This window comes from Malania oleifera, chromosome 4 (assembly GCF_029873635.1).
Source record: "Malania oleifera isolate guangnan ecotype guangnan chromosome 4, ASM2987363v1, whole genome shotgun sequence".
Classification (NCBI taxonomy): domain Eukaryota; kingdom Viridiplantae; phylum Streptophyta; class Magnoliopsida; order Santalales; family Ximeniaceae; genus Malania; species Malania oleifera.
Genome location: NC_080420.1, coordinates 110,271,646 through 110,296,501, shown reverse-complemented (window position 1 = coordinate 110,296,501; position 24,856 = coordinate 110,271,646). Strand labels below are relative to the sequence as shown.

The 24,856-nt window shown below is 38.7% G+C and overlaps 1 protein-coding gene across 4 annotated transcripts; it reads right to left on the bottom strand.

The window, feature by feature from the left end:
* LOC131153339 (uncharacterized) lies at positions 1 to 24,769 on the bottom strand. 4 transcript variants are annotated; one of them, XM_058105582.1, is made up of 8 exons: positions 24,502 to 24,738; positions 23,846 to 23,974; positions 21,556 to 21,639; positions 14,420 to 14,560; positions 1,566 to 1,592; positions 811 to 906; positions 581 to 723; positions 1 to 480 (listed from the first exon to the last, which is right to left on the bottom strand). In XM_058105582.1, the coding sequence occupies exons 1-8, from the start codon at positions 24,736 to 24,738 to the stop codon at positions 435 to 437; spliced, it is 903 nt and encodes a 300-aa protein (XP_057961565.1). In that variant the 3' UTR covers positions 1 to 434. The 4 variants fall into 4 exon arrangements, with proteins under 4 accessions (XP_057961565.1, XP_057961564.1, XP_057961568.1 ...); XM_058105581.1 differs by having other exon boundaries at positions 1 to 723; positions 24,502 to 24,751; XM_058105585.1 differs by lacking the exon at positions 14,420 to 14,560.
* Between the last annotated feature and the right edge of the window lie 87 nt (positions 24,770 to 24,856).

The following is a 24,856-nucleotide window of genomic DNA, read 5'->3' as shown; positions in this document are numbered from 1 at the left end:
TTCATAAAGTACAAAATATATCTATTATGTTCTAAAATGACTAAAACATCATATCCATAAACATTTCTACAATAAAAATAAAATTAAAAATATAAGAGTTAAAACATTCCAAAATACATGTGCCAATTTCATAGTTTATCTCATTCATTATTTCTCAAGTCTTGAATACTTGTAGACATATATATATATATATATATATATATATACATAAAGAGACGATTCGGGTCGGGTTGGGTGGATTAGACACTAAACTCGCAAGCCAACCCATACGATCCAGTTATGCAAAATAGGAAACAGCCAAACGACCCACAAACCATTTGAAAAACCAATTTTTTGGGCCGATTCAATTTGGATTGGTCGGGTTAGGCAGGTTGGTCGGCTTGTTGAACACCCCCACTATGTCTGAGATTTCAGAAACATGCTTGTACCGGCACTTAAGGTTTCTCAAGCCAACATACCAAATGCTTTTCAAAGTAAAATCTTCAATGGATCAAAAACAACATCGTCAAGATCAAGTATCATCTAAATTTCATCTCCATTTGTAGCATTCTCTATTGTATCAATACAGAAACCAACTGACCTTCCAGATGCCATGGCATCTGCCAGCCTTGTTCTAGCTGCATGATTACAATGCAAAATTAATATGGCATTCTGTACAGCCCATTTCACTCGAGAATCCATTTCTCCCTCTGCGAGGCCTGACAATTTCAGCATTCTGTCCAACTGTGTCATCAGAGAAGAATTAGCAGTTAATACTTCTAGCTAATTTTGGGCAACAATGTTTCAGAAAGCACATCTTAAGTTCCCAACCTCTCGAACATCAGAATGAAATCCCTTGGAGAAGCCAAATACCAGATGCTCTGCCACCAGTCCTCCTAAGATTATGCAACAAACCCTGTTTAATGCCTGAAGAGGAAGAAATACGATGTCCATAATTATCATAAAGCAACTTGAGTTTATAAGGATGCATTTGGTAAATTAAGAGTAAGTGCTGAACATTGAATTTGAACTTGATTTTATGAACTAATTCTAAAAATTAAACCTGAGTCAGTCACTGAATCTAAATACTACATAAGTATCTAATATCTTAATATGTGTTGTTTTTCAATTTTAGCTTTCTCAAACTGTCAAGGGCATAACCATTTCGTTAAAAAATTTAATATGCAATAACATAAATCATAGTTTTTAATTTAATAAAAAACAATATTTTCGTGTCATATACTTAATTAATGATTATAAATAAAAATATAATTTAATGTTAAGAAAAATAAAATGTGTTATTTTAAAAAATTTAACCACTTAGGTGTTTTTTTTTTTTTTTGGTTATTTTCAGTTTTCATTAAAGATAAATTAGAAAAGAGACCTTTTGAGTTTTCTACTTATCAACCATTTTTTATTCAGTCTGATGAATTAATAGAAAGGAGCTGTCCTCAGATGATACTGAACCAGTTTAAGTATTTAATGATCTGGTCAGACATAGCCATTTAGAAGTAACAAATGCCCCATAAAAGCTCAAAGTAAAAGTGAATAAATAATAGAAAATATTTTCAATTTAGAAAGCTTACCGTTAATGATTTTTTGTCTTTATTGACCTGCATGGTATACAAGTAAATTATAAATAGGAGGTCAAGTTTAGCTTCAAAATAACTCAATGTATTCCGCATTCACATCAAGAAAACACAAATCAATAACATTTAGTATTCCTCCAAGCTTACTGCATTTGTCTTTGCAATATGGTAATAGATGATTGCTATGTAGCAAACTAATTTTAAATTAATCCTATCCCTGTACTGGGAAAGACTAATAATTTTTTTTTTTCACAATTAACTGATTCAACAGTTGCTTTGCACCAAAACCAAAAAATTTCTTGAGTTTCCCAATGATGTATAGACACTTAGGCGACATTTGATTTGCAAAATGGAATTGGCTAGAGAAGGAATACCCATAGGAAGATGATAGTTTACAAAAAGAACCATTCTATGGCAAATGAACGTACAAAAGTTTCTATTCTTCTAAAATAGACAAGGAATGTCTATTCCCAAATCTCGCCATGGGAATAACTATTTTTATCATATTCCAAAACCAGCTTTTATATGTTTATTTGCTCAAGAAAATTATTGTTTTGTTCTCTTTGTAAACTATTATATTCCCATATAATATTTAGTCCATTCTCACCGTATTCATTTTTGCAAACCAAACATAACATTTCAAGAGAAAATCCATGACACTTGAGGCAAATTTTTGGGCCACTACTTAGTGTCTTTTGTCTTCCAAATTTGGACCTTAATGCTCTTGTTGGTCAACTGTACAGCCTACTGCTCCAGCAGTGCCTTAAGGTGATGATTTGTTATGAACAGCATTTTCTTTGGTTACAGGTAAGTGCAAAGCACACTGGTATGCGGTGAGTCCAACCCAATACCTCAGGAAAATAGCCCACCAGTGAACAGCATTTCTCCTTCTCCTTCTCCTTCTCCTTCTCTTGTTGGTTGACCATGCGAAGTTGTGTACGGAAGCTAGGTACTCATAACTCACGCTTCTTGTTTCTGAATTTCTTGGTTTTATTGTCCAAGATTCTAAGATGTCCTTTTGTAACATAAACCAGATGGCACTTAATAGGGCAAAAATGATCCAGGCTGACATATAAACAACTCTGTATCATGATTTCCATCTTAGTTTCAATCCTTTCTCCTGGCCCAGATTTTCTCTTTATAAATAAGAGGTTTCAGTTAATTAAAAAAAAAAAAACACAACATGTGTAAACTAATATTTATTATATCATAAATTGGAACTGGTAAACATAATTAGTTTGCAAGTTGTGGGAAAATTGCGCATATATAAAATAAATAGAAGTAAGAAGAATTATTGAAGTGCCCCACTCAGCTTATTGCTCATTAATCATTCACACGCTCTTCTCTATCAGTCCAAACCCTTTTTCCATGACCTGTCCATGCACGCGCACACACCTAAGAACACACACTACAACTTCACAAAGGAGACCTGATGCAGGACATGTCCCGCAACTTTGATTCTCAATTCAAGTGAATAATTAATACATAGGTGCCTTTTGTAGACTTATAGTTCTTGGCAGTTAGGTAAACTACTTTTAGAAACCTAAATAAACTAAAATACCAATTTCCTAAATAAAACTATCCTGAAATTTTATAGCTATGATCATAATAAATACCATAACTGAAAAAAAAAAAAAATGGACATGCACTCTAGCTAACATTATCCTCCTCATATTCATCCCCATAATACTCAAATTAATTTGCAATCATATCATCATGGGAGCTCTCTCTAGGCTTCGACTCAGTTTCTGAATATCAAAGTCTCCACAAGGGCAACCTGAGTCTTTGTTGGAGAATTGCAATAAGAGAATCTTTTTGTCCACAATAATAAGTCACCTGGAAAGCATCAGGCAGCTTGGTAGGGGCAGGAGGTGGCTCACATAGAGTAGACATTTCATACAAGTATCTTTCCAGTATTTATTCTTTTTCTCTGCATTCCAAGCAAAGGAGAATTTAATGAAATTTGGGGCTTGCGAGAACTGTCCGCTCCATCTCCACCCCATCTGCTACAGCAACACGGGTGCTGCTTCTTCAACTTCTGCAAGTCAAAGATGACTTTTGAAGCTTCTTTGAAGGCCAATAATGACCATTGAGTCTAGATCAAAATCATCGGTTGCATACACGTCACAGATGATCTGCTAGTGCTAGAACAAGAACGAGAAATCATAGATGATGGAATGGGCTGCAAATGAAGACAAGGTCTAAAGTCTGAGGTTGACAACTAGGAACATCAGTTAATTGACAATGAAAGGGAAGGACTTTCGATCCAGCGATCCTTGCAAACAATGGCAACTTTCAGTCAAGATGGAGGCAAATTTGAAAAAATTTGGGGCCGAACTTGGATTTGGTTAGGATTCAGAGTCTAATTGTAAAGAAGGATGAAACCTTGTTGGCTGTGTTGATCAGGAAGGGACGGCTGCTGAAGAACATGAGCCATGTAAGCCATGGAGGCTTTTTGCCATTAGGGGATACAGGCTACTAGGTGATGCGGGAACAGCATCAAGGATGTGCAGCCATGAGAGAATGTAAGAGAGAGAAGGGAAGAAGAAGAAGGAAGGAAGAGGGAAGAGAGGAGAAAGGAGATAAAGGAGGGAAAACACACGTTCACTTTCAAATTCAAATTCAACTACCTACTTCTACTGTTCTACATGGCTTTCACACACTATTTGTAAAAAAGTCTCTTAACATATGAAATTACACATATACCCCTAAAACTACATGAGATTGCACACGCCCAATATACACAAATATACAAACAAGCCCCCAAATACACATAATCCTCTACTAATTATACAAAACACACATAACAAACTAATTAATTAAACACAACACTCGTCCAATTCTTCTCCATTATTCTCCAACAAGGGTCAACCAATGGTTTGTCTTACTGTGCTACATCAAATCTCCCTCAGTTAGAAAAAATCGGCCATGAATATTGGAAAATGTTGCAGGATCAGAAGCAAGAGGCAAACTTGGATTCTTTGAAATCCAGCACTTGAGAAATACAAGAAACCACGTTCCACTAGCAGCACCATAAACTTGAGTTGAGAATTAGCGTCAATGAACATATTGAGGATGATAGACTCAACAATAGGAATGTCTAAAGGACTCTGATGTCTTCAAACGCATTCATTTCCTTGCTTGTATCTCTTCAAGTTGAGTAACTCTGACTGATTCTTTGTCTTGGTTGGTTGGTTGGTAGAGAGGGCTTCAAAATGATCTTCTTACCATTGTAGTGGAAGACAAACATGTTCTCATATCCTTGAGTCACACCTAAATCATCTAACCAAGGAGGACCAAGGAGCAAATGGCCAATATTCATGGGTATGATCACACTAGACATTATCAAAATAGTCACCCATTTGGGTTGGAAGTTGAGAACCAAACATCTTTTATAAACATGTAAGGTAGTGTTATTAATCCAAGACATCTAATAAGGCTCTGGGCGAGTTCTGCATGAAGTTGCATATGAATGACCCATTTATAGAAACCACAACTCATAGGGCATCTTCCACCAATGATCATTTTTGTAAACATTTTCTCCACATTTGAGAAAGGTGTGAAAAAGCTTGAATTTGTGCCCTAAGTATGACAAATGGAGTTCCTTTTTCCAACAATTTGTCACCATGTTGCTGGATTTATGCAAGTGTATTGCAACAAATGCTTAACACAATTTTCTAACCATCCTCAATCTAATTATGCAAACCACAAACAACTCCCAAATTTTCAACAACCATCTTCAATTCACCTTTGATCTTGAATGTCACGCAGAAACAGAACAAATTCACTTTGAAAATTTACAAAATGCAGCAACAGAACCTGATTTTTTATGCTGGCAGCAACAGTTTCTCGGCTCTTGCTTTTCATATCAAATTATCGGGCTTGCAAATATCAGGTCCAACTCAAAATATCACTCTGCAGATAAAGGATCGTGGAAGAAACCCAAAATATCGTGGCTGGAACAATTTTTCGTGAGTCTGGCAAATACAGAGGAAACTGGGAAATTTCCTCACGCACGTCGCTGGTGCATGGGGGATTTGAGCCTCCGGTGAGGGGCCTCCAGCAATGGGATTTCAGAAAAAGTTAGATTTGAGGGTGGGTATTACAGTGTTGGTGATGATGTGACAAGAAAAGAAAAACACCGGAAGTTCAGTAGGTGCATGGAACACGTGAACCTTCGTTGAGGGGCATCTAGCGATGGGATTTCAGACAAAGGTGTATTAGGGGGTGGGTATTACAGTGGTAGTGGCGGTGTGACGAGAAAATAAAAACACCGGGAGTTCGGCTTCCTTACTGATTAATTAAACACAACAAGCCTTGTCCAATTCTTCTCCGTCAATCTCCAACAAGGGTCAACCCATGGTTTGGCTTCTTTACCTACACAACTAGGATTTCAATATGGGGCTTATAAGGTTTGTTGGATCTGGACTACAGACCTAAAAAAAAAAAGAAATGGTGATTACTGCTGTTGTGAAAGATGGATTGAGTGGAGAGATAGCAGAGGCAGTTCCGCAAAGCGATTCAAGATAAAATCATGAACCGTCTGTTGAATTCCGCAGGTGTGGAGCCGCAGACAGCCGCACCAAAACCAGCAACCATCTTTGACACTGGAGATGGACGGCCACCTGCTCTGCAGGCTTTGCTGAAATTGCAAGCCACCATATTTGAATATTGCTCCCCCCTCTTGTATATATATATGTGTGTGCAGCAGAGAGTTGTTAGAGTGTGTGTATTGCAGAGTGCAGAGAGCAGAGAGTTGTGGTGAGAGAGAGAGTTGAGCAGTGGCTCCTCCGTGTGTTATTTCTCCCAGATTATAGTGCAGTGGTGTGCTCCCGTGGACGTAGGTCAGTTTGGACCGAACCACGTAAATCCGGTGTTCCTTGTGGATGTGTATGATTTTTTTTGTGCGTGATTATTACTCCAGGTCGGTTTATTCCCCAACAACTGGTATCAGAGCTTTGGTCGGAGTAAAAATAGCCAGATCAAGAAAAATTTCGGTTTTTTGAGCCTCTGTCCAGTACCTCAAAATTTAATTTTGAGGCTACCATCGAAGTCCCCTCGCCGAGACGAAGCCAACGGCAGTAACCGGAGCTCAAACAGAGCTCAGACGAAGCCGCACGCGCCCACACGCGCCGCCAACGTCCAAAGGACGTTCCCACACGCCCTCACGCGCTCCCACGCGCCGGCGACAGGAAGGGAGTGGTCCTCACGCGCCCCCACGCGCCGGCGAACGTCCGGCGACCAGAAGAAGCTTGAAGACGCTGACGTCAGCGTCCACGTCAGCGCCGCGTTAGCCAGGCCCGCCACGTCAGCGCTGCTGCGTCAGCGCCACGTCAGCTCCAGTCAGCGCCACGTCAGCGCCAGTCATCTGCCACGTCAGCCGCCACGTCCACGCCACGTCAGCACCACGTCAGCGGTGGGCCCCAGTGCCACATCAGCAGTGGACCCCACAGTGCCACGTCAGCAGTGGGCCCCACAGTGCCACGTCAGCAGTGGGTCCCACGTGCCACGTCAGCAGGGTTGACCAGGTTTGACCAAAAGTTTGACCGGGTTTTTTGAAGCCATTTCGGGTCCGTTTTTCGAGCGGCTTAAGCCATTCCTAGGGTTTTTCGACCGTTCCGGATCCAACCGTGCTGTCCGATTGAGCTAATTCCATCTCTAGATCAGTGAATCGAGATGTCGAACCAGAAAAGCTCTCACATCGAGATGTTTGACGGCACGAACTTCGGTTTCTGGAAAATGCAGATCGAGGATTTCTTGTTTGGTAAGGAGTTACACTTACCACTGATGGAGAAGCCAGAATCCATGAAGGAGAGCGAGTGGGAGTTGCTTGACCGAAAAGCCCTCGGAGTTGTGAGGATGACGTTGGCAAAGTCTGTTGCCTTCAACATCAAGCACTTGACAACCACCAAGTCCCTTATGGATGCGCTATCGAACATGTATGAGCAGCCATCAGCCGCAAATAAGGTACATCTAATGAAGAGACTTTTTACCATGAGCATGTCTGCAGGTGAAAGCTTCAACAGACACTTGAATAATTTCAACGAGTTGTCGGATCAACTCGCCTCGGTCGGGATTACCTTTGACAGTGAGATCCGTGCTCTATTAATTCTCAGCCAGCTGCCTGAGAGTTGGAAAGGTATTGTAACTGCGATCAGTAGCTCTGCAGGAAAATCAAAGCTGAAATACGACGAGGTTATCAGCATGATTTTGACAGAGGAGATCAGAATGCAATCGAACAATGCCTCCACTTCAAGTTCAGCTTTGAATGTGGAAAGCCGAGGAAAGGGAAGCGGGCATGGAAGATCTAACAATCGTGGCAGATCCAGGACTAGGAGGTCCAAATCCAGAGATTCCAGAGGTACTCAGGACACAGGTTCTCAGAGCAGAAAAGTTATTGAGTGCTGGAACTGTGGAAAGACTGGTCATTACAAGAACCAGTGCAGAAGTCAGAAGAAAGATACGAGGGCAAAGATAGAAGCAAATATTGCTTCCGAGAACGATGATTTGTTGATCTGCTCTTTGGAGAGCAAAAGGGAGTCTTGGGTGTTAGACTCTGGAGCTTCATTCCATGCCACTTGCAGCAGAGATTGCCTGGAGGAGTATACATCAGGTAATTTCGGTAAAGTATATCTGGGCAATGATCATCCTTGCGACATTGCCGGGAAGGGGACAGTAAAGATCAAAATGAACGGGTCAGTATGGAAGCTGAAGGATGTCAGACATATTCCAGACCTGAGGAAGAATTTGATCTCAGTCGGTCAATTGGCAGATGAAGGTTATAACACATCTTTCATTGGTGATGAATGGAAGATTTCGAAGGGTGCATTGACAATTGCTCGAGGTAAGAAAAGTGGCACTCTTTATGTAACTCCTGATACATGTATGTCTATTACAGTTGCTACAGAAAATGATGATAGCAACCTATGGCATCAACGACTTGGACACCTGAGTGAGAAGGGACTTAGGGTGATGCACTCAAAGGGTAAGTTGAGTGATTTACAGTCGGTGAAGATTGACACATGTGAGGACTGCATATTTGGGAAACAGAAAAGAGTTAGTTTCCAGGCAAATATCAGTACCCCGAAGAAGGAGAAACTTGAGCTAGTCCATTCAGATGTATGGGGACCAACAACCGTTTCGTCTACAGGAGGAAAGCATTACTTCGTCACGTTTATCGATGATCATTCACGGAAGGTATGGGTTTACTTCCTGAAGTATAAATCTGATGTTTTCAATGCTTTTAAAAATTGGAAAGCGATGGTAGAAAACGAAACTGGTTTGAAAGTCAAAAGGCTGAGAACTGATAACGGTGGAGAATATGTTGACACCGAGTTCAAGAATTTCTGCTATGAGCACGGCATCAGAATGGAAAGAACTGTGCCAGGTACGCCTCAACACAACGGCGTAGCCGAGCGGATGAACAGAACGTTGACAGAAAAAGCCAGAAGCATGCGTATGCAGTCAGGCTTGCCAAAGATGTTTTGGGCACATGCAGTCAACACAGCAGCTTATTTGATTAATAGAAGTCCTTCAGTACCATTGGACTATTGCCTACCAGAAGAAGTTTGGAGTAACAAAGAGGTAAGACTTTCACATTTGAAAGTTTTTGGTTGTGTTGCATATGTACATATCAATGATCATGTCAGGGATAAGCTGGATCCGAAATCCCGGAAATGCACTTTCATCGGTTATGGTGGAGATGAATTTGGATACCGCATTTGGGATGATGAAAACAAAAGGGTGATCAGAAGCAGAGATGTGATTTTTGATGAAAAGGTGATGTACAAAGATAGGCACACAGCTGAATCCACCGAACCAGTTCAGAGAGAACCAACCTGTGTAGATACGGATAATGTCCCAGAATGTATGGGAACACAACAGCAGAATGCCGAGAATCCTCAGGCAGAGGAACCAGTGGAGCAATTCGTCACACCACCGCCTCCTACTCCAGCTCCGGAGCTTAGGAGATCTACTCGGCCTCATATACCAAACAGAAGGTATATAGATTATTTACTTCTTACAGATGGAGGAGAGCCCGAATGCTATGATGAAGCATGTCAGGCAGGAGATGCGAGCAAGTGGGAGCTTGCAATGAAGGACGAGATGAAGTCCCTCACCTCCAACAGAACGTGGGAACTAGCTGAGTTGCCCAAAGGTAAGAAGGCCCTTCGCAACAAGTGGGTGTACAGAATCAAAGAGGAGCATGATGGCTCCAGAAGATACAAGGCTCGGTTAGTAGTTAAAGGCTTCGAGCAGAAGGAAGGAATTGACTACACCGACATTTTTGCACCAGTTGTGAAGTTGACAACCATCAGATCTGTTCTGAGTATTGTTGCCTCGGAGGGCTTACATCTTGAGCAGTTAGATGTGAAGACGGCATTTCTTCAGGGTGATCTTGAAGAGGAAATCTACATGCATCAACCAGAAGGATTCTCAGAGAAAGGTAAAGAGAATTTGGTGTGCAGGTTAAAGAAGAGCTTGTACGGTCTCAAACAAGCTCCCAGACAATGGTACCGGAAATTTGACGGCTTTATGCACAGGAATGATTTTACAAAGTGTAACGCCGACCACTGCTGCTACTTCAAGAGGTATCAGTCTAGCTATATCATTCTGTTGTTATATGTGGATGACATGTTGATCGCAGGACCAGATATAGAAGAGATCAGGAAATTGAAGCAGCAATTGTCAATGGAATTTGACATGAAGGACTTAGGCTCAGCGAAGCAGATACTTGGGATGCGAATCTCCAGAGATAAGCGACAGGGAACATTGCAGCTATCTCAGTCGGAATACATTGGCCGTGTTCTACAGAGGTTTAACATGAGCAACGCCAAAGCAGTAAATACACCTTTGGCAGGACACTTTCGCCTCTCCAAGGATCAGGTTCCCCAGACTGATGAAGAGAAGGACTTCATGGCTAAGGTACCTTATGCCTCAGCCATTGGAAGTCTCATGTACGCTATGGTTTGTACGAGACCGGACATTGGCCAAGCAGTGGGAGCAGTCAGTAGATTCATGTCTAATCCAGGGAAGACTCATTGGGAAGCAGTGAAATGGATCTTCAGGTACCTCAAAGGCACTATTGATAAATGCTTATGTTTCGGCAAAGGAGACTTGAAAGTCAAAGGATATGTAGATGCCGATTTTGCTGGTGAAATTGATCACCGCAGGAGCACCACCGGATACATATTCACTGTTGGCACAACAGCTGTTAGTTGGATGTCGCAGATACAAAAGATTGTTGCCCTATCCACTACAGAAGCTGAGTACGTAGCAGTGACAGAAGCTAGCAAAGAGATGATTTGGCTTCAGGGTTTGTTGACAGAGCTTGGGTTGAAGCAGGAGAGGAATGTTTTGTACAGCGACAGTCAGAGTGCGATACATCTGGCAAAGAACTCAGCATTTCATTCCAGAACCAAACATATCGGATTGCGTTATCACTTCATCAGATCTCTATTAGAGGATGGAGTACTGGCACTTGAAAAGATTCAAGGCAGCAGAAATCCAGCTGACATGTTGACAAAGGTGGTAACTACAGAGAAACTGAAGTTATGCTCAACTTCAGTTGGTCTTCATGATTGAAGACATACATGAGCACAACATTTGCATATACACTGGTTGAGATGCTGTCTCCACCTCCAAGTGGGAGATTGTTGAATTCCGCAGTGGAGCCGCAGACAGCCGCACCAAAACCAGCAACCATCTTTGACACTGGAGATGGACGGCCACCTGCTCTGCAGGCTTTGCTGAAATTGCAAGCCACCATATTTGAATATTGCTCCCCCCTCTTGTATATATATATGTGTGTGCAGCAGAGAGTTGTTAGAGTGTGTGTATTGCAGAGTGCAGAGAGCAGAGAGTTGTGGTGAGAGAGAGAGTTGAGCAGTGGCTCCTCCGTGTGTTATTTCTCCCAGATTATAGTGCAGTGGTGTGCTCCCGTGGACGTAGGTCAGTTTGGACCGAACCACGTAAATCCGGTGTTCCTTGTGGATGTGTATGATTTTTTTTGTGCGTGATTATTACTCCAGGTCGGTTTATTCCCCAACACCGTCGAGTTCAAATTGAAACTCTTGGACAACCCTATCAAGCATTGAGAGCTGTGGAAATTGAGTTGAAATCATGAACCTCGTCAAAAAAACCAACAGCCATGTTGGAGCAGGACCAATGCTTAACAACTTTGATTCTCAATTCAAGTCTTTGAATAAAACTAATATATAGGGCCTTTTATAGGCTTACAATGCATGGAAGATAAGAAAGTATTTTTAAAAACCTTAATTAAAACTAAAATTACTAATTTTTCTAACAAATGTCCCAAATTGTTAGAGATACGAACCTAAGAAAATACCATAAATGTATAAAATTGGAATGTAAAAAATCTTACGAACCTAAGAAAATACCATAAATGTATAAAATTGGAATGTAAAAAATCTTCTTCATATCGGTTGCATCAAGACCTCTCACAACATGCTTCTCTTCCTCTCATAACTCTACACATAACCATATTTATAGACATCCAAAACCCTAATCTTGATGAGGTAGGCCACTTTGTCCTTTACGGTGCATTTATTTCATAGAAGGGTGGCATCCTTATTCCTTGCACAGAGTCTAGAGCTGGCCAGTCATCCCCCACCCCCCCACCTCCCAATTTAGAGATTGAGGTATTTTGTAGGTATAAAAACAAAAAAAGGAACAAAAAACGTCCACTTATGTTCTTATCCTGTTCCTAACAGTGGCAGGTCACAGACATAATTGTATAGCTATCATTACCAGTTCACTTCACTTCTATTCAATCTAATCCAGTCCAGTCAAATCTTGAGAAACAAAGCACCTTTTAGCCCAAGCATACTCCAGATAGAAAACCAATAAAAGGAAACATAGAATAAACCCACAAGGAACCAATGTCTAAATCAGAAAAATCTTGAGAACAAAGCACCTTTTAGCCCAAGCATACTCCAAATAGAAAACCAAAAAAAGGAAACATAGAATAACCCACAAGGAGCCAATGACTAATTTAGAACAGGAAAGAGAATCCAGCAAAAATCAGTCATTTGATCCCTAAGGTCGCTCGAATGAACTTCAGCAAAAACTTGATCTTCACCATGTTATGGTTTGATCAATACTCCACCATCAGTCATCCAGCCTTTCCTAAATCTCCATCTCCGAAAAAACCAAGCCCAATTTCACCAAAGTCGTAGCATAATATATTATAATTTGTGTCTAAAGTGTGTGAAAGTGCCAGATGAATATCTAAAAAGTGTCTGAAGTTATAAAAAAACAAAACTATTTTGTAACTTGTTGACATATCGAGGGAACACTGAACGTGTGCCAAGTGTATCCAAGCAGTGTCATTGTCTGACATGGACATGACATAAACACAACTCCTTTAAGTACTCATGTGAAATAGGATCCTACCAAGCCCCAATGATGGATCCTCTGTCAAAGATAGTTAAACGATAAAAAAGAATAAACTTAAACGAATGTAACAAAAAGAAAACAATAGGAAGTACAATTGGTCATAAAAACAAAGAATAATTCACGCTGAACAAAACCCCCTGTTCTTCACCTGGTATCAAACACAAATGAAAGCCAACTCATTCTCTGCTTGTCTTTTCTTGAAAAACTTTTTTCATGGTTTAAGGCTAGCATTATAGAGGATAATGCAAGTTAAGATTTGTTGCAAGACTGCTTTAGCTCATGACATTTTGTAGTTGGACATTTCTAGTTTACTGATGGGGACCAGCAGCCCTTACCCTTGTCCTTTGCCAACATGGTGACATGTGTCCGCCACCCAATGTCCACAAGGCCACCAATCCATCATTTCATTTGTTGCATACATATCCATATTTCAAAGTGTGCACGAAGAACTTCAGACGAGTTCTAACTATCTTCCAACGCATCCACACAGCCACGCCAAAATACCCCCCACATGGCCACTTCCCCTCCATTACATTGTTGCGTTCATCTCTGTGTTTCAAAGCTTGTTCCAAGGAATTTTCTGGCGTGGTCTAAGACACGTGTTGAACAACGTCGAGTCATCCAAACAATTCTCTTGGTAATCTCAGCACTTATTTGAACCCTTATTTTATATTGTAGGCCTTTGCTAGAAATCTGAAACTCCTTATTTAATAAGCACATTTGAGCCATAAGATTACAATATTGATACTTGCTAGCTTTAAATCAATTCTGGGAATATTGTTGTGCTAAACATAGAACTTTCATTCTTGAAATATTGAAATAGCATCTTTTCCGCGTTTAACTTGATTCCTTTGTGAAAGAACTCTTGGGACTTATTTCCGAACAGCATCATACACCTTTTCAAAATCCTTGAACATGTTAAATATAGCATGATTTATTGTATTAATGTTTGAGTAATCAAATTCTTAATTTAAAGTGTTTCGAATGTATGTGCTTATGAGGATTGAACCATAGGACTAGGTCACCCTTCCCCGTCCAACATCTTTTACATTATAGCAACATTTAGATATGCCTTCAAAAAAAAAATTATAGTGACATTTAGACGTGAAACATGAAGATGAGATGCCACCTGCTTCTTTGCATGATTCAAAATATGTCAATAGTATCCAACTGTGAGTATTTTGTTTAATTCACAGTGCATTGTAACAAAAGTTTTGAAGTTTCTAAAATATAATAGCATCAAATGTTTCCATGAAATGACCGTGCTAACAAGGATACTTCAAGCCAAATACAACAGTTTTTATGCAATTCAACTTAACTAAGCCTTAATAATTGTTTGAACCGAATAAAAATAGTGCAACTGTATTTTAAGTGTTTTGGTCTCAATTCTTTAGAAGGGGAAATAAGTAAAGTTTATGATGAAGTACACTTACGTCATTAAGAAACTCAAAGTCTACAAACTCTACCCTCCCCCCTGTAAAGTTGTCCTGCATCAAATCTTCCATGCTTGGTATCTTATATGCTCTTGGAAGAACCCCCAACAAGTAAGCCACTAGAAAATGGCCAGCCTCATGCTGCACAAAGATATTTTTGGAATTATTTAAGTATTTCATTGTGAAAGAACTACTATTTAAAATGAAGCCAGCATTTTCTAAAGGAAACAGTGAGCATTAGTTGGCAGCCAGACAAATGACTTGCACAAAGAACTAGGTTCTCATCCTAGGAATCATATTTGTGGCATCCAGACACACCCAAGAAAATTGCTACAAAAAAAATAATAGTTTAGGGTGGTTGAAATTTTAGTAATTTCATACTTGGATGTATTTGTTGAAGCATTTGATGAATTGAAAGACCTAACCTCAATGATAGGCCTCTCCCTTTATTTACAATATATGTCATGTACAAACCAATGATAATAATACCCTTACTAACTCACACTAACATAACTTTATCACATACTAATAATGCTAAATGACCAAAATAACCATTAACACTCTCCCTCAAGCTGGAGCATATATGCCATATGATCCCAGCTTGATATAAATGAATTTCACACAAACATCTCCCAAGGCTTTAGTGAATAATCAGCAAGTTTCAAATCAGACTTCACATGAGTGATTGAAATGAGCTTCTGCACAAGTTTCTCCAAAAAAAAAAAAAAGGCAATCAACTTTAGTGTGCTTTGTTCGCTCATGGAAGATTGGGTTGGAGGCAATATGAATAGAAACTCCATTATCACACATCAATGCCAAGGCTGAGAATGTGGAAAACCCAATTCTTCCAACATGTTCTTCAACTTAACCAATTCACATGTGGTTAGAACCATAACCCTATATTTTGACTTAGCACTTGATATGGCCACCATATTTTGTTTCTTACTCTTTTACCACCTACAAAGGTACAATACCCAACTGTGGATCTTTTCCGACCCAATCAGAATCTGTATATCCCTTAATATGAGTGTGACCTAGATATAAGAGGCCTCTCCTAGGTGAAACTATAAGATATCTCAATATTCGAATTATTGCATCCTAGTGTCTTGTCCTCGGATAACCAAGAAACTGACTTACAACACTTGTTCAAGAGATATTTACAGTCAAGTGACTGTGAGATAATTCAACTTTTCAACAAATCTCTAGTACCATCCTGAGTTAGGCAACAACTCACCCATATCTAGCACTAACTTATTGTTGGGATCCATGGGTGTACCAATAGGTTTGGATCCAACAGCTCAATCTCATATAAAAGTTCAAGAACATACCTTTCTATGAAAAGACGGTTCTCGTACGAGATATAAATACTTTTATACTCAAGAAGTATTTCTATGGTCCTGAGTCTTTGGTTTGAAATTTAGTCTGTAGGAAAACCTTTAGATCCTAGATGCCTTAATCATCATCTCTAGTAATCATAATATCATCCATATACACAATAAGAAAAATCTTGCCGAATGGAGTATGATGATAAAATACAGAGTGATCTACTACACACCATTGCAGGCCAAACTTAAGTCGATGATACCATGCTCTGGAAGATTGTTTTAAGCCATATAATGATTTCTTGAGTTAATGAATCACCCTAACTAACAAACCCAAGTGGCCGCTCTATATAGACCTCCTCCTAAAGATAATCATGCAAGAAAGCATTCTTCACCTCAAACTAATGTAGAGGCCAATGACAAGTTGTGGCTAAGGAGATGAACAAACGTACTATGGCAAGTTTAATGACTGGAGAAAATGTGTGAATAGTCCAGACTATACACCTGAGTCTATCCCTTAGCAACAAGATGGGCCTTCAAATGAGCCACAAAACCACCAGGATTGACTTTCATATTATACACCCAACAAGAAACTTATCAAGAGGAATTGGTACTAAATCCCACAAATCATTATCATGTAGGGCATGCATCTCTTCAACCATTGCAGTCCTCCGCTTAGAATGAGATAGGGCTTTTGACTTTGGAAGATAAACAAAAAACAAAATACTAACAAAACAGTAATATAAGAGTGAAAGAAATCATAACAAACAAAATTAGGGATTGGATATCAAGTACAAGCGTGTTTACCTTTCTAAACAACTATAGGAGGATCAACATCATCGTAAATGAGATCGTTTGATGAGAACTAAAGGCGCAAAAGTAGAAGTTGGAGGAGGTTCTCCTCCCTTGAGTCGTCTTGTGTATACTTGCATATTGGGATGATCCAAGCGACGAGAAGAACTCAAAGTTGATGAAGAAGTAGGAATATTGAGTAGAAAAGTAGGTTAGGATCGAGAAGGCAAGGTAGAGGAAGGGACTCATCAAGGTCAATGAACTCAACAAATCTAGACTCAAGAAAGGTGAATCAGCAAAGAAAAAGAATCAATGTAAAGTAGTGCTATAACATTGCTATCCCTTTTGAGTATAGGAATATCCTAGAAAAATACAATTGATAGCACGAGGATCCAACTTATCTGTTCTTGGAATTAACTAATGGATAAAAGACACACAATTTATTATACAAGGAGGAATGGAGAACAAAGGTTAGGGAAGATATCTGAATATAAGACTTTACCACCAATGGATAGAAAATTACATTTTATTGATGAGATAGCAAGTAGTGAACATGTGTCACCCCAAAAAATTTTGGGGTCATTCATTTGATATAATAGGGTACGAGTGACTTTGAGAATATGCCTATTATTTTGCTTTGCAACTCCATTTTGTTGTGCAGTGTGGGCACAAGATGATAGATGGATCATACCATAATTAGTCATATAGGTAGTGAATTGGGTATTAATGTACTCCTCAGCATTATCACTACGAAATACTAGCATATCAAATTGAATCTTTATTTGACAAAAAAGGCACAAAAGATATTAAACAACTCAGAATAATCTTTTATTAAAAATACAACCAAGTTATCCTAGAGCATTGAAAAATGTAACAAAGTACCGAAACTATAATTTTGAAGTGACATGATTAGGACCCAAAACATTGGAATGGAGTAGCATAAAAGGACTAACCACCCGTTTGTTGACCAAGGAAGCAAAGGGAACAATACGTTGTTTTCCAAATTAACAAGACTGATACTCAAGATTAGACACAAAACTCAAGGTAGGAACTAGTTGTTTCAACTTATCGAAGGATGATGCCAAGGCGACAACATATTTGAATTAGCGTAGCAGCAAATGTGTAGGCAATGGGAGGAGAAAGCAAATCAAACTAGTAAAGTTTGCAAGGCTCACGTCCTGTGCCAATTGTCTTCCTTATCTTTAGATCATAAATAACAAGTTAACAACAGAATCAGGAAAGAAGGTTACAAAACAATTTAGTGACTTTGTAAGCTTACTAACTAGCATGAGATTGAAAGGGGATCTAGGAATGTACAACACAAAAGAAAGAAAGATGAAGGGAGTAGGATTTACTATTCCTATCCCCTTAACTATAGTACAGTAGTAGTGGTCCCATCAGCAAGGGTAACTTGAGGTGGATTTTTAGGATGCCAGAAAGCAGAAAAGAAGTTGGATACACTTGTCATATGGTCATTGGTAGAAGAGTTGATAACCCAAAGACTAATGGGAAAGACATCAAATGACATACAAGTTGTAGGATTACCCCTTTGAGCAAAAGATGCAATGTGATGAGATGCTTGTTGGGCAGCAGAGTTTATAACCCAAGGACTAGTGCGAGAGACATCAAATGACACATAGGTTGTAGGATTACCCTTCTAAGCAAAATATGCAATGTGATGAGATGCTTGTTGGGATGCCTAATGCTATAAGAACCTTGAATACTCTTCCTTTGAGATGGTTATAATATGTTCTCACTTGAACAAGTACCTGACGAAGGAAACACACTTTTGGGATTTGGCGTTGTCATCTGTCAATAGTACAGATGACTCTTAACAGAAAATCTTCTTCTTCCCAAATCCTAAGCGATCCACAATCCTTCCATTACCAGCCACAGAAAAAGTAAAAAAAGAAAAAAGGAAAAGAACATCTTCCAAAAATGCTTGCAGTGCAGTCCCATTTTCGGTTCATCATCTCTAGGCCGTCACCAAAAGAATTGCCTATACTACAAAAATAAAAAGATACTGATCAGCCAGAACCCAAACCCCAGGCAGAAATCCCCCCCCCCCCCCCCCCCCCCCCCAACATGCCTTCAGACTCTACTTGAAAACCATCCCACCACTGCCACTCTCGCTAGCCCATCTTGCCAAAGTTAGTGACTCGCACTGCCAACATTGTTCAATTCACCATCCTCTGATCTGCCAAACCACCAAAATTCATAGCTCGAAAAGGATTTCCACAGCCACCCATGTGCCGGCAACGCATATGGTCCTTGCAGTCAACACCCGCCCAGGTTTCATTCCTTCCCTTCCCTTCATTTCTGCTTCTTGCTTCAACTGGTGTTCCTGCCTCTCATCATGCGATCTGTACGTTTCTTCTTATTCCATAAATCTATCACGAATTACAGGGAGCTTATATGGGTTAAATCATTTGTACAGGAAATGGATTCCAATGATGCATGTATGAAGTTGTTTTTTGATAATCAATTATTCAAGTTACCATGTGATTGCCAATGACGCAGTCTTTCACAAGAGCACTAATATATTGAAGTTGATTGCCATTTTGTAAGGAAGGGAGTGTTGATGAACTGATAATTATCTCTTATGTTAGGCCAGAGGATCAATTTAGAGACCCGTTTACTCTTTGGCCAAGGGTCAGTTTTCTCATATATGTAACAAGTTGGCTATGATTGATATCTGTACTCCAGCTTGAGGGAGAGTGTTGGGGTATTTCTGTACCATCAACCACACACACACACACATGGCTGGCCGTAGAAGTTGAATGGTAAGATCTTAGCATGCAGCTGGAAACAATAAAGTGATAAACACATTGAGTCTGACAAACTCAACAATGGGAATGTCCTCAAAACTTTGTATGTCCTCAATCACAAGCATGCCCTTGTTTATAGTGTCTGTGTCTTCATGTATTAGAGTTTCATATTGTTGATATTCTTTGGACTCCTTTCCCTACCAATCCCAAATCCTAACTCCAAGAACTTCCCCATAACCAGTACATGACTACAATTTGAATACTCAGGCAACCTGACCTAATGTTCCAAACACAGATGATGACGTACCCTCCAGGAACCACTTCGTCAGCGATAAACATAATTTCATCCATTTTTTACCATTAGTTACACTCAGGCACAAATAGAGAGGGGGGGTGGCGGGGAAGACTGCGAAGGGGAAAGGTCCCACAAGACCATTTCACTGTCAGTGATACAATATATATTTAATATTTTTTTATATATTTATACATGTATATAATATTATTTTATAATCTACTCAAGCTTAATTAAGTCAAGCTTGAGTTTTGAGAACTTGCAGCCGAGCCAAGCTTGAGTTTAACCAACTTTGGGATTGATCAAATTTGAGTCGAGTTTTCAGCTCCAAATTTTCACATTGAGTCAAATTCAAGTATCCCATTGTCAATTCCGCTCGACTCAAATATACCCCTATACCCCTATGCTATAGTGAACATGTTTTGGCTATAAACTCTGGTGGTTTGGCAGATCAGAGGATGAAGAGTTTAATGATGCCATCTGTGTGAGCAAATAACTACTGCCAGCACCTGGAGGATATTCAGATAGCGAGTGAAGTAGCATGGGCTGCTTGCAGGCAGTGAGGCAGGCCCACTAGGGGTTTGGGCTTCGGCCAATTGAGAATAACAATAATTTAGGGTTCTCAATACTCAATTATGCAAGCTATTTGACACATTAATAAAGAAACCACTATTAGGGCTTCCCCCTAAATCTAAACAAGGAAACAAGTAAATAGAGAATAATATTAAATGCATTAATATATTAAAAATAAATCATAAAATCCATAAACAAAATTAAAAATTTAGTATAAATAAATTCAAAATTGTCTTCTTTCCTTGAACATTACCCCCTCATAACACCACCCTAGCTAATTACTTTAGCATAATCCAATTGAGCTTATGAACCAACAAAATCTTGATTCCGCTATTTTGAATCAATCTCCAAAGAGGGTCAAGTTGACCCTCCAATTTCCAGATGCCCATCCTACATCAAACATACAGCCATTTATTCTGTGCAGATGCTTCTAAAATCAGCAGCCCTCTATCTATAACACATATCACTTTTTATTGAATGTCGTGGGAATTGATGAGACAGACAGCCCATCAGAGAAATTTAGTGATAGTGAAAAAAAAAAAAATCAAACAGAGAGCAGAAAAGACATACATAATGTCTAAAGATGGATTATAGGCATGAGATTCATGTCCCATGATCATGAAATCTCAGCTATAAAAATGGTCATTATTGGATGCTAACTATTTACAGCCAGAAAAATGAGTCTGGTAAAGTCCAATCAACCAAATTCAGAAAAAGCATATGCATTCAGAATTTTCTTACCCAAGCCATTCATGCTAGTTGCTGGCTGCACCTTCCCATTTTAAGACAATGTAGCATTGCCATGAGTGATATGGTAATCACTAGCATACAAATCCAAACCATTTGAATTGACCAATTGACCCACTTTTGCTTTATAATTTAATGATACTATAGGAACTTGTCAGCTTATTTGCAGCCTCCAACATAATCAGACTGCTATTTTTTCTATGAACCCATTCTCCTTAATCAACTAAATATACATAGAATATAAGCAATATGTATGACCTACAAATACTTAACAACCCATCGGCAATCATACACACATTTGGAAAAAAATAAAAAGCCACCTAAAACGTGAAGAATTTGTAGATTAACTAGTTGATATGATCGCTGTATATATTTCATCTTTTTTTATGAAAAAGCAGAAGAACTTCCACGCATCCAAGAGGAAATACTTGACAAAGGGTAACAAAAATTCTTGGCACATATGATGACCAAGCAATAAATTAAAAAAGTGAGGGCGGGGCTACAGTTAGTGTGCACAACATATGGGTTCATTCTAAAATTTAAACAAATGAAAGGGCCCTCAGCCTTCATGAAGAGCACTTCTCCCTCTCTAGCTTTTTGGGTAATAATCATGCTAAGGAAGGAGGATAAAGGATTTCTTACTTGCATACATCTTTGATAATATTTTTCATAAAATGACTCTTTGCTCTCTCTAGGTGTTAAACTCTCCATTTCTTCAAGCGACACCTACAAAAGAAGTTGACATAGTCATCCTTGTAGCAGAAGTTATTAATTTTAACCAACAAGTTATCAGAAGCAGACATTCAAATAAATTAATGCATTAGAACCTGCAAAGAAATAAAAATAACAGTTGTATTTTACAAACAGCAGTATCGCGAGAATATTTTCCAAAAGTGCAGGCATATTTGAAATTAACAGCAATATGACTAGAGTGGCTGTGTCTGTATCCAAACATATATAGACCGAAGAATTGATGAAGATCATTCAAGTAAAGGAGCGGCATAGTTCTTGTTAATACAAATTTTTCAACATACTATGGGATACATGATGAAATAGGCATACTGCTAGACTTATATTTTACGACTAAAATATAGCAACCAATAGAATGTAGTTTAGCATCACCCAAAATTGCATTTAAGCTTTTAAAAAAGGACTTCAAATGTGGTTATAGGAATAATTTATAGGGAAAAAGTGTCCCATGAAGTTTGATGAAAAATACGTGGACCTCACTGAGGATTTAAAAATTGCATAGTCCTGCCATGACGTTGGGCAAGAAGATGCAGATCTTCTGTGAGCTTTTGAAAATCCCAAGGGCATTTCCTGAGGTTTGGCAAAAAGACAGGCGTACAAGACAAGCCCAAGAAGGAATATAAGTGCCCCAAGGGGTTCATGGGATTTTTAAAACCTCAGGGAGTTCTGCGTCTTTGATCCAAACCTTAGGGAATTCACTGTCTTTTGCCCTAATTTATATTTCGATGTTGATTATGCGTTACATGCTCTTTTAGCCTGTATATACGTATGAAGGCATAAACTAGAAGTAATATGCCAATTTTAGCAGCACACATCAATGCACGTCGCAGCACAAAGAACAGCAGAACAGTATCAAATTGAACAAATATTAAAATACATCAGTGTCCAGTAAAATTAGCTTGGATGCACTATCATTCAAGGTTTATTCCCTCCTTGATCAAGCACCCAAAAAAAAAAAAACCTTCTTATAACATATGTTTCTTGCCCTAATTACCATGATTTTTGTCTTCCAATACAATCATATGTTTATGCTGCCACATCAACACAAAAGGCTGGCTAGTCTTTGCCATCGTTATACTTTCTTTATAAATTCTCATTTTCTTGGTGACATAGTGCCATCAATGAATTTTTAATCATATTACAAACCCAGAAGAATTGGAATAAAATAAGCATTTTAAACAGATTACAATATTCACAGCTAAAGGATGAGTAAGATGGTCAGTATTGTCAAGGCCTTTTTATAAAATAAGCAACTAATGTTTTTCCTGTGACATTTTTGTAATTTTTTTTTCTCACTCATGTTTTCAAATTTAAACAAAACACAGTGACTATTTTGTTTAGATGAAGGCCATGGGGAAATGGCATCTGAATATTTGACAGAAAAGCAAAAAATTGATAATAATTAGGCAAAGGAATAAGGCATGTCTAGTCATCCATGAAAAAATTGAGTGGCTCCATCCAATTTTACTAGAGCATTAGGAATGACAACAATCATCTAGAATGAGGCCATCAAAGAGAAGAAAAGCTACCAACAGGCAACAGAATGTTCGTTGGAACCAATGTTACCCAGAGAGTGGAATGTTCTGGCTCATGGAATGGGAATGGGATCATGATATGGCACCTGCTCTAAAAATATGGAAGGTGAGGGGTATTCTTAATTAGATATATTGGTGAAAAGAGTGTAATGGCACTTGTATATTTTGGAGAGGATGTTGAGCTGTTTCTAAATCTAGACGAGATTGTTTGTTGTGGAATAAGTTAACAATGATAGAAATAGAATTAAAATGTAATGGTTCCCCACTTTTACCTAATAAAAATTTCTGTCAAAATATTGAATTAAAACTTTGGATCATTAGATTTAGCATTCTAGAATGAAAATATACCACATTTTGGAATGTTTGTACTAATATTTGGTTCGTTAGGGTGCTAGCATTTTTCTGGTAGCTATGGCTGGAACTAGTTTTAGGATATCATCAGATGTCACTAATTCAAAATTTCTTTAATGACTGATAATTTCACTGAAACACAGAAAAGCCAAAAAAATAGTTGAAAAATAAAATGGAAAGTAGCACAACAAGTTCCATAAATGGCAACAATGTAACTATTGCATCTTTAAAACGGTTTAGAAGTTGATTTCATGATGAATGAGTCAGCGAGTTTGCTGTACAAAATAAGGACACACCTCATCCAGAAATCCAAACTGAATGCTTTTTCTTATTGAATCAAATATTGAGTCAACCAAAGGCTGTAGGAAAGATAAATCCATTTTGCCGAACTTCGATTCATCCATGGATGTGGTTCTTTGAAGTATCTGAACAACAATATGTCAAGAGCATACAAAACAATACCATTAAGGGCCAAATGACTATTGTCAGCTAAAACATAACAGATAAAATATAATTCTTTGATTACGAAATGTATATTCCTAGGAATAGAATGATTATAATTGAATAATTGGGTAGTTCATCAAAAAAAGTTATTTATCAGTTATCACAAAACCAAGAACAGTGAAAATTTTTATGAATTCACAGTAAGGAATAGATTCAAATTCTATCAATTCCCTGTGTATTTTTCATTAGGTGAAATAAATAAACCTTTACACTGAGTAGCTTTTTTTAGATTATTACATTCTATTACAATATTCAAATACATTTGCACTGTGTTTCATCCTAAGTAGGTGTTATAAGAACCCAATACTCGTGATCTATACAAATTATAATATAGATATGCATATGACTCGTTTTAATTTTTTTCTCGGGAGCTGAATAAAACTCAAAAATCAAAATTCATAACACATTATAGATATATAGAATAAAAAAGGGAGGGCTGAAAGTAGACCTGCTTGGCGGCTCCAAAGGCACGGAGACCACCAGGCTTACCCTGCAACTGCTTGACCAAAGAGAGCGCAGATTTGTGGTTTCGCCGCGAGAGCTGTCTGTCTAGTCTTCTCAGGGCATGACGACGGCTTATACTGTCGGTCGCCCGGAGCCCGGCCGAAACTAATGCTTCGACGGCCGGAGAGCCTAGCCGGAGGGGACCGGCGGAGAGGGCGTTGTTATGAACAGCCAAAGGCATTTTTATTATATTTTTTGATTCCAATCTTTTGGTGGAAATGCTCCGATATCTCTGCCTAAAATTTTTTACAAAAAAAAAAATAGAAATAAAAAACAAAATTCTTTTGGTAAAATTAAAA

Bases quoted from the DNA above. Each gene is read 5' to 3' on its own strand.
- LOC131153339 (XM_058105581.1), bottom strand. From the start codon at position 24,738: ATGCCTTTGGCTGTTCATAACAACGCCCTCTCCGCCGGTCCCCTCCGG. The intron at 1,593-14,419 runs GTAAGTGTACTT...TATACCATGCAG, and splicing joins ACTTTGAGTTTCTTAATGAC to GTCAATAAAGACAAAAAATC. The intron at 907-1,565 runs GTAAGCTTTCTA...CTTCCTCTTCAG, and splicing joins AAGACAAAAAATCATTAACG to GCATTAAACAGGGTTTGTTG.